The 16635-nt window shown below is 42.3% G+C and overlaps 1 protein-coding gene across 1 annotated transcript in view; it reads left to right on the top strand.

Annotated features, from left to right (window-relative positions):
* The window catches only part of IGSF11 (immunoglobulin superfamily member 11), a 236411-nt gene that overhangs the window by 190320 nt on the left and 29456 nt on the right, over positions 1–16635 (top strand). Inside the window, exons 2-3 of the mRNA XM_075263297.1 lie at positions 9877–10040; positions 11487–11694. Coding sequence (XP_075119398.1) covers positions 9877–10040; positions 11487–11694 — 372 coding nt within the window. The remainder of the gene's footprint in view (positions 1–9876; positions 10041–11486; positions 11695–16635) is intronic.

The raw sequence follows: 16635 nt of genomic DNA on the forward strand, positions 1-16635 counted from the left end.
AATAAGAACTTCTGGAGGACCCAAACAGACGATTCTGGAGGACCTGTACTCATCTGGTCACCAGTGGGTTAACTTTAGTCTTTAGTGATGGCCACTGTACCCAGTCCTGTCCTGATGGAGCTTAAAGTCCTCTCAATGGTGCCGGATTACGTTTTTGGACCATCAAAAGGAAACTTTTTGAAAATGTTTTTGAAATTTTTTAAATCAGTGGAAGTTTTTTACTAGCGCCAGAGGGGATGATGTATTCCTACACAGACCTATTGTCTTCGGATCCGCCCACCCTATCATTTTTGTCATTTTTTTCTTGTTATTCTTTTCCAGTCCTCAACCCACAACAATTTGTGAAAAATTTGGGCCGAGTGGCAGAAGTCTTTAGTAGCACCAAAGGGGTTGGTGTGTTTCTAAGCAGACACAGTGTTCTGTAGGTTGGATCTATTTAGAATATATTTTTGTAACTTTTCCCTTGTTTTTGTTTCCAGTTCTGTTCTGGCAGTGTTTTTAGACCATAAAAAAGAAACTTTTTGAAAATATTTTTCCAAAAATTCAGGATCCAGTTGTTCATTTGCAGTGTTCTTCTTCAGGTTGTGTCTGTCTAATAGATTGTTTTGGTAACTTTTTTTCTTATTGTTTTTCTGTCTTGTTTCAGTTTTAAAACCATAAAAATGAAACTTTTTGAAAAAGTTTTTGAAAAACTGTGTCCCAGTTTTGGATATTATTTCGTAGCCCCAAAGCGTTTGATGTCACTGAGCAGACATAATGTTCTTTAGCTTGGATCCGTGTAATTTTTTCCTTGTTTTTGTTCTCCAGTCCTTCTTCAGTGTTTTTGCACCATAAGAAGGAAACTTTTTGAAAATTGCTGTGACTTTTTTTTAAAACATTAGGCCCAGTATTGGATGTTTTTAGTAGCACCGATGGAACTGATGCCTTGTTACCTAGACATACTATACTGTAGGTTGGGTCTAGTGTATCATTTTTGTAATTTTTTGTAGTTTTTGTTTTCATGTTTTTCGTTCTGTTTTTGACATTTTTGGCTACACTTTTGTCCAGCCCTATGGTCGACCATCCCAGAGTTCCCCGGAGGTCAGCTTATTCACGGCTCTATTGTTTCCCTCCATCTAGTAGGTGTTAAATATCTGAGATTTTTCTAGTCGGCGCACTGTCTTTTGTGATTTGGATTCCTTGGTCCTGTACAGCTGGCACCTGCGGGGGCCTTGCCTGCCCTCTTCTCTGTGACAGGAGGTCGGGCAGATGGTCGTGGCTCCTGTCCTGCTGGGAGAGGACACTTATTCGCCAGCACAGGAACCTGGAGTAGAGAATCTTGTCAGAAGTCAAGGCTTAGAAGCTTCTGCACCTTCTAGAATAATATGATGTAATATATCCACTGATGTCTGTACTTAAAGGGCCACTAACCCTAATAAAAGGGCCACTAACCCCAATATCATGGCCAATAACCCCAATAAAAGGGCCACTAACCCTAATAAAGGGCCACTAACCCCAATAACAGGACCACTAACAACAATAAGAAGGGCCACTAACCCCATTGGAAGGGCCACTAACCCCAATAAAAGGACCTCTAACCACATTAGAAAGGCCAGTACCCCCAATGAAAGGGCCAATAACCCCAATAAAAGGGCCAATAACCCCAATAAAAGGGACACTAACACCATTAGAAGGGTCACTAACCCCAATAAAAGGGACACTAACCACATTAGAAAGACCAGTACCCCCAATGAAAGGGCCACTAACCCCAATAAAAGGGACACTAACCCCATTACAAGGGCCACTAACCCCAATAAAAGGGCCACTAACCCCAATAAAAGGGCCAATAACCCCAATAAAAGGGAAACTAACCCCATTAGAAGGGTCACTAACCCCAATAAAAGGGCTACTAACCCTAATAAAAGGACCACTAACCCCAATGAAAGGGCCACTAACCCCATTAGAAGGGCCACTAACCGCATTAGAAGGGCCACTAATCCCAATAAAAGGGCCAATAACCCCAATAAAAGGGCCACTAACCCCATTAGAAGGGCCACTAACCGCATTAGAAGGGCCACTAATCCCAATAAAAGGGCCCACTAACCCCATTAGAAGGGCCGCTAAAGCCAAGGAAAGGACCACAAAAAAACTTCATTAAATTCTTTAATATCTAGATATATCTAGAAATTCTGAATTTCTTTATGTGTCATAGAATTGTTCCATAAATCCAATATACTGCCCGGGGTGGGAGGCTCTAGAGGATGTATTATTTTTGTATTTCTTGCAGTGTATGGCAGTGGCGTTATTATATCTCATTGTTGGGTCATTTCCGGACTCTTCATTTTCTAAAAACATATTTCCATCTATTTCATTCATACTCAGTAACACAATTCTATCGTTGTCCTGGTTTTAGTCAATAATTTCTTTTCGGGAGTTGAAAAGCCTCAATTTCCATTTCCTGAATCTCTAGATACTTTATATCTGATTATCTGCATATATCTAGATATTCTGAATTTCATTATATAACATAGAGTTAGTCCATTAAACTAATCCAGGGCACATTGGTAGGAGGGGGAGGGGGAGGGCCTCCCATAGCTATAGAAGTCTATGGAACTAGATAAGACCCACATTGTAGGGCAGGCCCATTGGTAGGAGGGGGAGCTGTCTCTTACTACCCTTTTACCAAGGTTTGGCCCCTTTTCTCCAAGGGCCCCATAATTTGTGTCAGTGGTGATCAGTGTGTGACTGCTGGAGGGGACGGGGGTCCAATCCCCAGTTCCTATGGGATGGGCCTCCTATAGCTATAGAAGTCTATGGAAATAGATAAGACCCATATTGTGGGGCAGGAACCTTTTATTTAAGGGTTAAAAAACCTTCTTCCATTGATTCTAGATTTGTTTTTTGTGAATCTTGTGAATTATTGTGAATGTAAAGAGATGACAGCGCATGTTACTAAGAAGGAAGGAAGGAGGGAAAGAAGGATGGAAGGAAGGAAGGATGGAAGGAAGGAAGGATGGAAAGAAGGAAGGCGGCCTCCCGCTGGCGGAATAGTGCTGAGGTGGCGATGTGTAATCAATGCTCAGCGTCAGGCGCACGGCTCTTCGTTAATGTAATTAATGGTCATGATCCTGCTGCGTCGTCCGTATCACTCAGGGAAGTGCTGACATCTGACGGAACAATCTCTTATTGATTGGTGGAAGGCAGAATTAATAGGAGACGGAGTCAAGATGTGGAGAAGGAAAGATGGAGAAAGCTACATTGTAAAAGGATGAATGTGAAGAAAATATCTATCTATCTATCTATCTATCTATCTCCTATCTATCTATCTATCTATCTATCTATCTATCTCCTATCTATCTATCTATCTATCTATCTATCATCTATCTATCTATCTATCTCCTATCTATCTATCTATCTATCTATCTATCTATCTCCTATCTATCTATCTCCTATCTATCTATCTATCTCCTATCTATCTATCTATCTATCTATTTATCTATCTATCTATCTATCTATCTCCTATCTATCTATCTATCTATCTATCTATCTATCTATCTCCTATCTATCTATCTATCTATCTATCTCCTATCTATCTATCTATCTATCTATCTATCTATCTCCTATCTATCTATCTATCTATCTATCTATCTATCTCCTATCTATCTATCTATCTATCTATCTATCTATCTATCTATCTCCTATCTATCTATCTCCTATCTATCTATCTATCTCCTATCTATCTATCTATCTATCTATTTATCTATCTATCTATCTATCTATCTCCTATCTATCTATCTATCTATCTATCTATCTATCTCCTATCTATCTATCTATCTATCTATCTATCTATCTATCTCCTATCTATCTATCTATCTATCTATCTATCTATCTATCTCCTATCTATCTATCTATCTATCTATCTATCTATCTATCTCCTATCTATCTATCTATCTATCTATCTATCTATCTTCTATCTATCTATCTATCTATCTATCTATCTATCTATCTATCTATCTCCTATCTATCTATCTATCTCCTATCTATCTATCTATCTATCTATCTATCTATCTCCTATCTATCTATCTATCTCCTATCTATCATCTATCTATCTATCTATCTATCTATCTATCTATCTATCTCCTATCTATCTATCTATCTATCTATCTATCTATCTTCTATCTATCTATCTATCTATCTATCTATCTATCTATCTATCTCCTGTCTATCTATCTCCTATCTATCTATCTATCTATCTATCTATCTATCTATCTATCTATCTCCTATCTATCTATCTATCTCCTATCTATCTATCTATCTATCTATCTCCTATCTATCTATCTATCTATCTATCTATCTATCTCCTATCTATCTATCTATCTATCTATCTATCTATCTCCTATCTATCTATCTATCTATCTATCTATCTATCTATCTCCTATCTATCTATCTATCTATCTATCTATCTATCTATCTTCTATCTATCTATCTATCTATCTATCTATCTATCTCCTATCTATCTATCTATCTCCTATCTATCTATCTATCTATCTATCTATCTATCTATCTATCTCCTATCTATCTATCTATCATCTATCTATCTATCTATCTATCTATCTATCTCCTATCTATCTATCTATCTATCTATCTATCTATCTATCTATCTTCTATCTATCTATCTATCTATCTATCTATCTATCTATCTCCTATCTATCTATCTATCTCCTATCTATCTCCTATCTATCTATCTATCTATCTATCTATCTATCTATCTATCTATCTATCTCCTATCTATCTATCTATCTCCTATCTATCTATCTATCTATCTATCTATCTATCTATCTCCTATCTATCTATCTATCTATCTATCTATCTATCTATCTATCTATCTCCTATCTATCTATCTATCTATCTATCTCCTATCTATCTATCTATCTATCTATCTATCTCCTATCTATCTATCTATCTATCTATCTATCTATCTCCTATCTATCTATCTATCTATCTATCTATCTTCTATCTATCTATCTATCTATCTATCTATCTATCTATCTATCTCCTATCTATCTATCTATCTCCTATCTATCTATCTATCTATCTATCTATCTATCTATCTATCTATCTATCTCCTATCTATCTATCTATCTCCTATCTATCTCCTATCTATCTATCTATCTATCTATCTATCTATCTATCTATCTCCTATCTATCTATCTATCTCCTATCTATCTATCTATCTATCTATCTATCTATCTCCTATCTATCTATCTATCTATCTATCTATCTATCTATCTATCTCCTATCTATCTATCTATCTATCTATCTCCTATCTATCTATCTATCTATCTATCTATCTATCTCCTATCTATCTATCTATCTATCTATCTATCTATCTCCTATCTATCTATCTATCTATCTATCTATCTTCTATCTATCTATCTATCTATCTATCTATCTATCTATCTATCTATCTCCTATCTATCTATCTATCTCCTATCTATCTATCTATCTATCTATCTATCTATCTATCTATCTCCTATCTATCTATCTATCTCCTATCTATCTATCTATCTATCTATCTATCTATCTCCTATCTATCTATCTATCTATCTATCTTCTATCTATCTATCTATCTATCTATCTATCTATCTATCTATCTATCTCCTATCTATCTATCTATCTATCTCCTATCTATCTATCTATCTATCTATCTATCTATCTCCTATCTATCTATCTATCTATCTATCATCTATCTATCTATCTATCTATCTATCTATCTCCTATCTATCTATCTATCTATCTATCTATCTATCTATCTATCTATCTATCTCCTATCTATCTATCTATCTATCTATCTATTTATCTATCTCCTATCTATCTATCTATCTATCTATCTATCTATCTATCTCCTATCTATCTATCTATCTATCTATCTATCTATCTATCTATCTATCATCTATCTATCTATCTATCTATCTATCTATCTCCTATCTATCTATCTATCTATCTATCTATCTATCTATCTATCTCCTATCTATCTATCTATCTATCTATCTATCTATCTATCTCCTATCTATCTATCTATCTATCTATCTATCTATCTATCTATCTATCTATCTATCTCCTATCTATCTATCTATCTATCTATCTATCTATCTATCTATCTCCTATCTATCTATCTATCTATCTATCTATCTATCTATCTATCCTCTGGAGACATTGCTGGGGAAACCTCTTGATTATAGTAAGTTGGGAATACTGCTGTGGGCCAACAAGTATTTATATCAGGTGGCGGCGGTTGGGGAGGGGGCTGTTGTGGTGGTAGCGATGGACGGGCTGCGAACTTCATCTTTTAAACATCTGAACAGATTGTGCTGCTTCTCCTGCTGCCAACATGTATCTGTGTCAAAGCTAAGCCCGTCTTCTGCCCTGTTTATCACAATGGAGTTTATGCAACCAGCGCTGGTGAAGGTGCGGCCGGGGGTCTGGGGGGGAGGGGAGGGGGCTCATGTAATAATAAAATAATCAGAATAGTAATAAAGTAATATAAAGTTACAGTGGTACAGAGATATCTGATCAACTTGTGTGAGCCCACCGACCACAACCCCTTCTTATAGAGGGGACCTCCATCTGTCTATCTGATATGTTCTATGTGACTGGTACATTATACATTATACAGGGGCAGGGGCCGGGCACCACCAGGATTGTAGAATCGTCCCCGATCTCCAGGGACCTCCTCACATGTGTAATCCCCGAATCTGATGTCCTTGGAGATGTTCTCAGTATTGACCCGTGTTCACATCAAGAAGTACAGTCAACTCAACAGCAGCATCCTAGGATATCCTGGCTCAGTGTCACATCTGATAGCTTAGATACCCCGCTCAGTGTCACATCTGATAGCTTAGATACCCCGCTCAGTGTCACATCTGATAGCTTAGATACCCCGCTCAGTGTCACATCTGATAGCTTAGATACCCCGCTCAGTGTCACATCTGATAGCTTAGATACCCCGCTCAGTGTCACATCTGATAGCTTAGATACCCCACTCAGTGTCACATTTATGGCTTAGATACCCCGCTCAGTGTCACATCTGATAGCTTAGATACCCCGCTCAGTGTGACATCTGATAGCTTAGATACCCAGGCTCAGTGTCACATCTGATAGCTTAGATACCCCGCTCAGTGTCACATCTGATGGCTTAGATACCCCGCTCAGTGTCACATCTGATGGCTTAGATACCCCGCTCAGTGTCACATCTGATAGCTTAGATACCCCGCTCAGTGTCACATCTGATGGCTTAGATACCCCGCTCAGTGTCACATCTGATAGCTTAGATACCCCGCTCAGTGTCACATCTGATAGCTTAGATACCCCGCTCAGTGTCACATCTGATGGCTTAGATACCCCGCTCAGTGTCACATCTGATGGCTTAGATACCCCGCTCAGTGTCACATCTGATAGCTTAGATACCCCGCTCAGTGTCACATCTGATAGCTTAGATACCCTGCTCAGTGTCACATCTGATAGCTTAGATACCCCGCTCAGTGTCACATCTGATGGCTTAGATACCCCGCTCAGTGTCTCATCTGATGGCTTAGATAACCCGCTCAGTGTCACATCTGATGGCTTAGATACCCCGCTCAGTGTCACACCTTCTAGCTTAGATACCCGGGCTCGCACCACTCATGACATGTCGGCTACTGTCGCGGTTGCCTTCAGTCTGGCAGTTTCTAGAAGGAGTTCATTGTGCGTCTTGGAGGCACCAGCCAGTGACACTGATTTTCGGAGCGGAGCGCCAGCTGGGGCCATTCATAGCTCTGTAGTGGTTTTATGGAGCATGAAGGGAACGTGAGTGGCCTTCCGGGCCTGACTCTATTATTCCTTGTGTCTTACTCCTCTCTGCCCAGCAATCCCGGCTGCATCGTCTTCACATCTGTAATGAAACAGCTCCGATGTGAGAATGTGCAGCGTAGACATAGAGATGTAGCAGAGCCGAGTGCGTCACTGCCATAAAGTGCCAACTGAGATCTCATAGTAGCACATAGTACCAGTTACAGAACAAACTCAGCTCTGCTACATCCATACGTTTCTATTACATATAATATTGCATATATTGTTTCCATATTTACTTACTTTCTGAAGAGAACCCATCTCCACCCCCACCTCCTCCTTCACCCCCTCCGCATCCTCCTTCACCCCCTCCTCCTTCACCCCCTCCGCCTCCTCCTTCACCCCCCTCCGCTTCCTCCTTCACCCAATCCACCTCCTCCTCCAGCTCCTGTTCATTGTATCATTTAATAGTCGCTGTTTCACTGATTCCGGGACAGTTGGAATTTTTTCTCTAGCCCTCACCATTCCTGAGCAATCGATGCTGTTAATTTCAGTCCCCAATATGTTAATTAGCCTGAAGCAGGTAGTCTGGGACCGCCCCTTGTGGCAGGAGGGAGCCAAATTAATATATTGGGTGTCACAACTAACAGGAATGATTGCCTGGGAGTGGAGAGGGCTAGAGAAAAAATTTCAACTGTCCCAGAATCAGTGGAGCGGCACCGATTGAAGGATGGAAAGTGGTAGAGGTGGTGAAAGATCCCCTTTAAGTTTTGCACACAGGTTCATGATTTGTTTAGGCAGGAAGGTTTGTTGGGACTTGCAGTTCTGCAGAGTTTTATACCCACCTCATATGATCGGACTCTGTAGGTAGAACTGACTGATGGCGGAGGTGGAGTTTTGTACATGATTGGTTGCCAGTTATATTACGGCTGGGGTCCTCCAGGGTGGAGTCATGTTGGAAACTGTGGACCTAAGACCCTTCTAATGTTAGGGATAGTCTAACGCAGTCAATTCCTCCACCAGCATTAGTCCGAGGTCTCCATATGGGGTCTCTAACAAGACCTCCCAGTTTTACTTCCCCAGTTTTGTTGGCTTTACTGCTGACACTTGACATTGAGCACACACTATTTATCTCAGGCTTCTGTGCAATTGCCCACCCATGGAAATCCCAACCCATGACCCCCAACAAACCTTCCTTCCCTCTCTTGGAATTGAGCTAATTTGCATACTATACCATGGAGCTTTGCCTATAATTAAGTCTCCATATTCTAGATGGGGCCCTTCAATGGTGAGAGATTTGCTCTCGTCTTGCTACGGCAGAGTCGTGGGTTCAAGTCCAGCCAGGGGCAAAGTCTGCATGGATTGTGTATATTCTCCCTCGTCTCTTCAGGGTGACCCTGGCACCTTTTCATGTAGTTTGAAGAGGTGCACATATTTTCTGATCATATACATAGATTATGGGTTATGAGGATTTCCAAGGCTAGATATACAATATATTACTCAGTAACGTTTTCTCTTTTCAATAACTTTATTTGGCTATTATGGGTGATGCAGAGATTCGAACTCTTGTCTCACCTCAGCAGGGTCGTGGGTTCGAATCCAGTGAGAGCAACAACTGCATGGAGTGTGTAAATTCTCTCCTCTTCCCCATAATAAATATAAACTATTTTGCAGTTTTCTATTATGTTTGCTAATCCAATGGATGTCATAAATTCCAGTGATGTATCGCCCCCCAGTGGCCACATTGTATCACTTAGAGCTATTTACTTGTTTACTCTTGATTTCTGCCCCACTATGTTATAGATAATATTATTCTGGGTATTCTGGGTATCCTTGCATTAAATATTGCAGCAGTTTCCCTTTCAGTCAACGCACAACTAAGGACAAACGTGAGCGCGAGCTATTCAATATCCCGTCTGTCCACATAATTTGATCTGGATAATAGACTGCTGTGTAATGTGAAGAGAGCGCTGCGTGTAGTAAGCAGATTCTAGGTGCATTATAGACTCTGCCTTATGTATTCACAAGGTTAGCAGGACGGCGTCCCAGTAATGGATTCTTGTATTGCAGGTTTTGTGACCGCCCTGCAGGTGATGATGGACAAGGATAACATACAGGTCGCCCGGGGTCAGTCGGCAGCACTTTTTTGCACGTTCACCACAAGTGCGGCGCTCACCAACCTCAACATCATCTGGACTGTGACCCCTCTGTCCAATGCCAACCAACCTGAGCAGGTATATTAGGGGTTAAATTAGCAAATAATTGTATTTATTGGTAATATTACTGCTTTTGAGAGACATCAAAGTTTATACTCCAGTCACATCCAAAGCTGCATCTAAAATTGTCAGCTAATTGCTTAGGACAAACCATAAAGAGAAAATAAACCACAAAGTATATTAGAAAGTTGCAGATCATAAGACCGAGCATCCCGACCCCCAGGGATATATCTACGAGGGCCATCCCCCAGTGATATATATACGAGGGCCATCCCCCAGTGATATATATACGAGGGCCATCCCCCAGTGATATATATACGAGGGCCATCCCCCAGTGATATATATACGAGGGCCATCCCCCAGTGATATATATACGAGGGCCATCCCCCAGTGATATATATACGAGGGCCATCCCCCAGTGATATATATACGAGGGCCATCCCCCAGTGATATATATACGAGGGCCATCCCCCAGTGATATATATACGAGGGCCATCCCCCAGTGATATATATACGAGGGCCATCCCCCAGTGATATATATACGAGGGCCATCCCCCAGTGATATATATACGAGGGCCATCCCCCAGTGATATATATACGAGGGCCATCCCCCAGTGATATATATACGAGGGCCATCCCCCAGTGATATATATACGAGGGCCATCCCCCAGTGATATATCTACGAGGGCCATCCCTAGTGTTATATCTACGAGGGCCGTCCCCCAGTGTTATATCTATGAAGTCCGCCCCCCAGTGATATATCTACGAGGTCCGTCCCCCAGTGTTATATCTATGAAGTCCGCCCCCCAGTGATATATCTACGAGGTCCGTCCCCCAGTGTTATATCTATGAAGTCCACCCCCCAGGGATATATATACGAGGTCCGTCCCCCAGGGATATATATACGAGGGCCATCCCTAGTGTTATATCTACGAGGGCCGTCCCCCAGTGTTATATCTATGAAGTCCGCCCCCCAGGGATATATATACGAGGTCCGTCTCCCAGTTATATATCTACGAGGTCCGTCCCCCAGTGTTATATCTATGAAGTCCGCCCCCCAGGGATATATATACGAGGTCCGTCTCCCAGTTATATATCTACGAGGTCCGTCCCCCAGTGTTATATCTATGAAGTCCGCCCCCAGGGATATATATACGAGGTCCGTCTCCCAGTTATATATCTATGAGGGCCGTCCCCCAGTGATATATCTACGACGACCGGCCCCCAGTGATATATCTACGACGACCGGCCCCCAGTGATATATCTACGACGACCGGCCCCCAGTGATATATCTACGAGGGCCTTCCCCCAGTGATATATCTACGAGGGCCGTCCCCCAGTTATATATCTACGACGACCGGCCCCCAGTGATATATCTACGAGGGCCGTCCCCCGAGGTTCTGGGCTCAGTACACACAGTGCAGAATAACCCTATAGAACAATTGCCATGTTCTCTCTTTGCAGATCATCATATATCAGGGCGGTCAGGTTTTCACCACGGCGGCGCAGTTCCAAGGACGAGTGGGTTTTATGCAAACCATGCCGAGCACCAACGCATCAATCTACATAAATAACACTCAGCTGTCCGATACTGGGACCTACCAGTGTATGGTCAACAACTTCCCTGACCGAGCCCTGCGCAACATCGGCGTGGTGGGATTTACCGTCTTAGGTGAGTTAGGGTACGGGTATTAGGGTACACTATATAAGGATGGGTGATACTGGCAGATTAAGGGTTAACTAGAATGTTATTGACTATACGACTATAATTAGAGACTAATTATCCAAATTCACCAGAACTAATAACATTGTAACCTGTCTATATACTAGAGAGCAGTGACATTGCTGAGAATACAGCCTATCTATATACTAGAGAGTGGTGACATCACTGAGAATACAGCCTATCCGTATACTAGAGAGCGGTGACATCACAGAGAATACAGCCTATCCGTATACTAGAGAGCGGTGACATCACTGAGAATACAGCCTATCCGTATACTAGAGAGCGGTGACATCACAGAGAATACAGCCTATCCGTATACTAGAGAGCAGTGACATTGCTGAGAATACAGCCTATCTATATACTAGAGAGCGGTGACATCACTGAGAATACAGCCTATCCATATACTAGAGAGCGGTGACATCACTGAGAATACAGCCTATCCGTATACTAGAGAGTGGTGACATCACTGAGAATACAGCCTATCCGTATACTAGAGAGCGGTGACATCACAGAGAATACAGCCTATCCGTATACTAGAGAGCGGTGACATCACTGAGAATACAGCCTATCCGTATACTAGAGAGCGGTGACATCATCACTGAGAATACAGCCTATCCGTATACTAGAGAGCAGTGACATCACTGAGAATACAGCCTATCCATATACTAGAGAGCGGTGACATCACTGAGAATACAGCCTATCCGTATACTAGAGAGCGGAGACATCACTGAGAATACAGCCTATCCGTATACTAGAGAGCGGTGACATCACTGAGAATACAGCCTATCCATATACTAGAGAGCGGTGACATCACAGAGAATACAGCCTATCCGTATACTAGAGAGCGGTGACATCACAGAGAATACAGCCTATCCATATACTAGAGAGCGGTGACATCACTGAGAATACAGCCTATCCATATACTAGAGAGCGGTGACATCACTGAGAATACAGCCTATCCGTATACTAGAGAGCGGTGACATCACTGAGAATACAGCCTATCCGTATACTAGAGAGCAGTGACATCACTGAGAATACAGCCTATCCGTATACTAGAGAGCAGTGACATCACTGAGAATACAGCCTATCCATATACTAGAGAGCGGTGATATCACTGAGAATACAGCCTATCCGTATACTAGAGAGCAGTGACATCACAGAGAATACAGCCTATCCGTATACTAGAGAGCAGTGACATCACTGAGAATACAGCCTATCCATACACTAGAGAGCGGTGACATCACTGAGAATACAGCCTATCCATATACTAGAGAGCAGTGACATCACTGAGAATACAGCCTATCCATATACTAGAGAGCGGTGACATCACTGAGAATACAGCCTATCCGTATACTAGAGAGTGATGACATCACTGAGAATACAGCCTATCCGTATACTAGAGAGCGGTGACATCACTGAGAATACAGCCTATCCATATACTAGAGAGCGGTGACATCACTGAGAATACAGCCTATCCGTATACTAGAGAGCGGAGACATCACTGAGAATACAGCCTATCCGTATACTAGAGAGCGGTGACATCACTGAGAATACAGCCTATCCGTATACTAGAGAGCGGTGACATCACTGAGAATACAGCCTATCCATATACTAGAGAGCGGAGACATCACTGAGAATACAGCCTATCCGTATACTAGAGAGCGGTGACATCACTGAGAATACAGCCTATCCGTATACTAGAGAGCAGTGACATCACTGAGAATACAGCCTATCCATATACTAGAGAGCAGTGACATCACTGAGAATACAGCCTATCCATATACTAGAGAGCAGTGACATCACTGAGAATACAGCCTATCCGTATACTAGAGAGCGGTGACATCACTGAGAATACAGCCTATCCGTATACTAGAGAGCGGTGACATCACTGAGAATACAGCCTATCCGTATACTAGAGAGCAGTGACATCACTGAGAATACAGCCTATCCGTATACTAGAGAGCGGTGACATCACTGAGAATACAGCCTATCCGTATACTAGAGAGCGGTGACATCACTGAGAGTGCAGCCTATCTATATACTAGAGAGCGGTGACATCACTGAGAATACAGCCTATCCGTATACTAGAGAGCGGTGACATCACTGAGAATACAGCCTATCCGTATACTAGAGAGCGGTGACATCACTGAGAATACAGCCTATCCATATACTAGAGAGCAGTGGTGACATGACTGAGAATACAGCCTATCCATATACTAGAGAGCGGTGACATCACTGAGAATACAGCCTATCCATATACTAGAGAGCGGTGACATCACTGAGAATACAGCCTATCCGTATACTAGAGAGCGGTGACATCACTGAGAATACAGCCTATCCGTATACTAGAGAGCGGTGACATCACTGAGAATACAGCCTATCCGTATACTAGAGAGCGGTGACATCACTGAGAATACAGCCTATCCATATACTAGAGAGCGGTGACATCACTGAGAATACAGCCTATCCGTATACTAGAGAGCGGAGACATCACTGAGAATACAGCCTATCCGTATACTAGAGAGCGGTGACATCACTGAGAATACAGCCTATCCATATACTAGAGAGCGGTGACATCACAGAGAATACAGCCTATCCGTATACTAGAGAGCGGTGACATCACAGAGAATACAGCCTATCCATATACTAGAGAGCGGTGACATCACTGAGAATACAGCCTATCCGTATACTAGAGAGCGGTGACATCACTGAGAATACAGCCTATCCGTATACTAGAGAGCGGTGACATCACTGAGAATACAGCCTATCCGTATACTAGAGAGCAGTGACATCACTGAGAATACAGCCTATCCGTATACTAGAGAGCAGTGACATCACTGAGAATACAGCCTATCCGTATACTAGAGAGCAGTGACATCACAGAGAATACAGCCTATCCGTATACTAGAGAGCAGTGACATCACTGACTATTCCGCCTATCCGTATACTAGAGAGCGGTGACATCACTGAGAATACAGCCTATCCGTATACTAGAGAGCGGTGACATCACTGAGAATACAGCCTATCCGTATACTAGAGAGCAGTGACATCACAGAGAATACAGCCTATCCGTATACTAGAGAGCAGTGACATCACTGAGAATACAGCCTATCCATATACTAGAGAGCGGTGACATCACTGAGAATACAGCCTATCCATATACTAGAGAGCGGTGACATCACTGAGAATACAGCCTATCTATATACTAGAGAGCAGTGACATCACTGAGAATACAGCCTATCCATATACTAGAGAGCGGTGACATCACTGAGAATACAGCCTATCCGTATACTAGAGAGCGGTGACATCACTGAGTATACAGCCTATCCGTATACTAGAGAGCAGTGACATCACTGAGAATACAGCCTATCCATATACTAGAGAGCGGTGACATCACTGAGAATACAGCCTATCCATATACTAGAGAGCGGAGACATCACTGAGAATACAGCCTATCCGTATACTAGAGAGCGGTGACATCACTGAGAATACAGCCTATCCGTATACTAGAGAGCGGTGACATCACTGAGAATACAGCCTATCCGTATACTAGAGAGCGGTGACATCACTGAGAATACAGCCTATCCGTATACTAGAGAGCAGTGACATCACTGAGAATACAGCCTATCCGTATACTAGAGAGCAGTGACATCACTGAGAATACAGCGATCTATATACTAGAGAGCGGTGACATCACTGAGAATACAGCCTATCCATATACTAGAGAGCAGTGACATCACTGAGAATACAGCCTATCCGTATACTAGAGAGCGGTGACATCACTGAGAATACAGCCTATCTATATACTAGAGAGCGGTGACATCACTGAGAATACAGCCTCTCTATATACTAGAGAGCAGTGACATCACTGAGAATACAGCCTATCCATATACTAGAGAGCGGTGACATCACTGAGAGTGCAGCCTATCTATATACTAGAGAGCAGTGACATCACTGAGAATACAGCCTATCCGTATACTAGAGAGCGGTGACATCACTGAGAATACAGCCTATCCATATACTAGAGAGCGGTGACATCACTGAGAATACAGCCTATCCGTATACTAGAGAGCGGTGACATCACTGAGAATACAGCCTATCCATATACTAGAGAGCGGTGACATCACTGAGAATACAGCCTATCCGTATACTAGAGAGCGGTGACATCACTGAGAATACAGCCTATCCGTATACTAGAGAGCGGTGACATCACTGAGAATACAGCCTATCCGTATACTAGAGAGCAGTGACATCACTGAGAATACAGCCTATCCATATACTAGAGAGCGGTGACATCACTGAGAATACAGCCTATCCGTATACTAGAGAGCAGTGACATCACAGAGAATACAGCCTATCCGTATACTAGAGAGCAGTGACATCACTGAGAATACAGCCTATCCATACACTAGAGAGCGGTGACATCACTGAGAATACAGCCTATCCATATACTAGAGAGCAGTGACATCACTGAGAATACAGCCTATCCATATACTAGAGAGCGGTGACATCACTGAGAATACAGCCTATCCGTATACTAGAGAGTGATGACATCACTGAGAATACAGCCTATCCGTATACTAGAGAGCGGTGACATCACTGAGAATACAGCCTATCCATATACTAGAGAGCGGTGACATCACTGAGAATACAGCCTATCCGTATACTAGAGAGCGGAGACATCACTGAGAATACAGCCTATCCGTATACTAGAGAGCGGTGACATCACTGAGAATACAGCCTATCCGTATACTAGAGAGCGGTGACATCACTGAGAATACAGCCTATCCATATACTAGAGAGCGGAGACATCACTGAGAATACAGCCTATCCGTATACTAGAGAGCGGTGACATCACTGAGAATACAGCCTATCCATATACTAGAGAGC

This window comes from Leptodactylus fuscus, chromosome 2, assembly GCF_031893055.1.
Source record: "Leptodactylus fuscus isolate aLepFus1 chromosome 2, aLepFus1.hap2, whole genome shotgun sequence".
Taxonomy (NCBI): Eukaryota; Metazoa; Chordata; class Amphibia; order Anura; family Leptodactylidae; genus Leptodactylus; species Leptodactylus fuscus.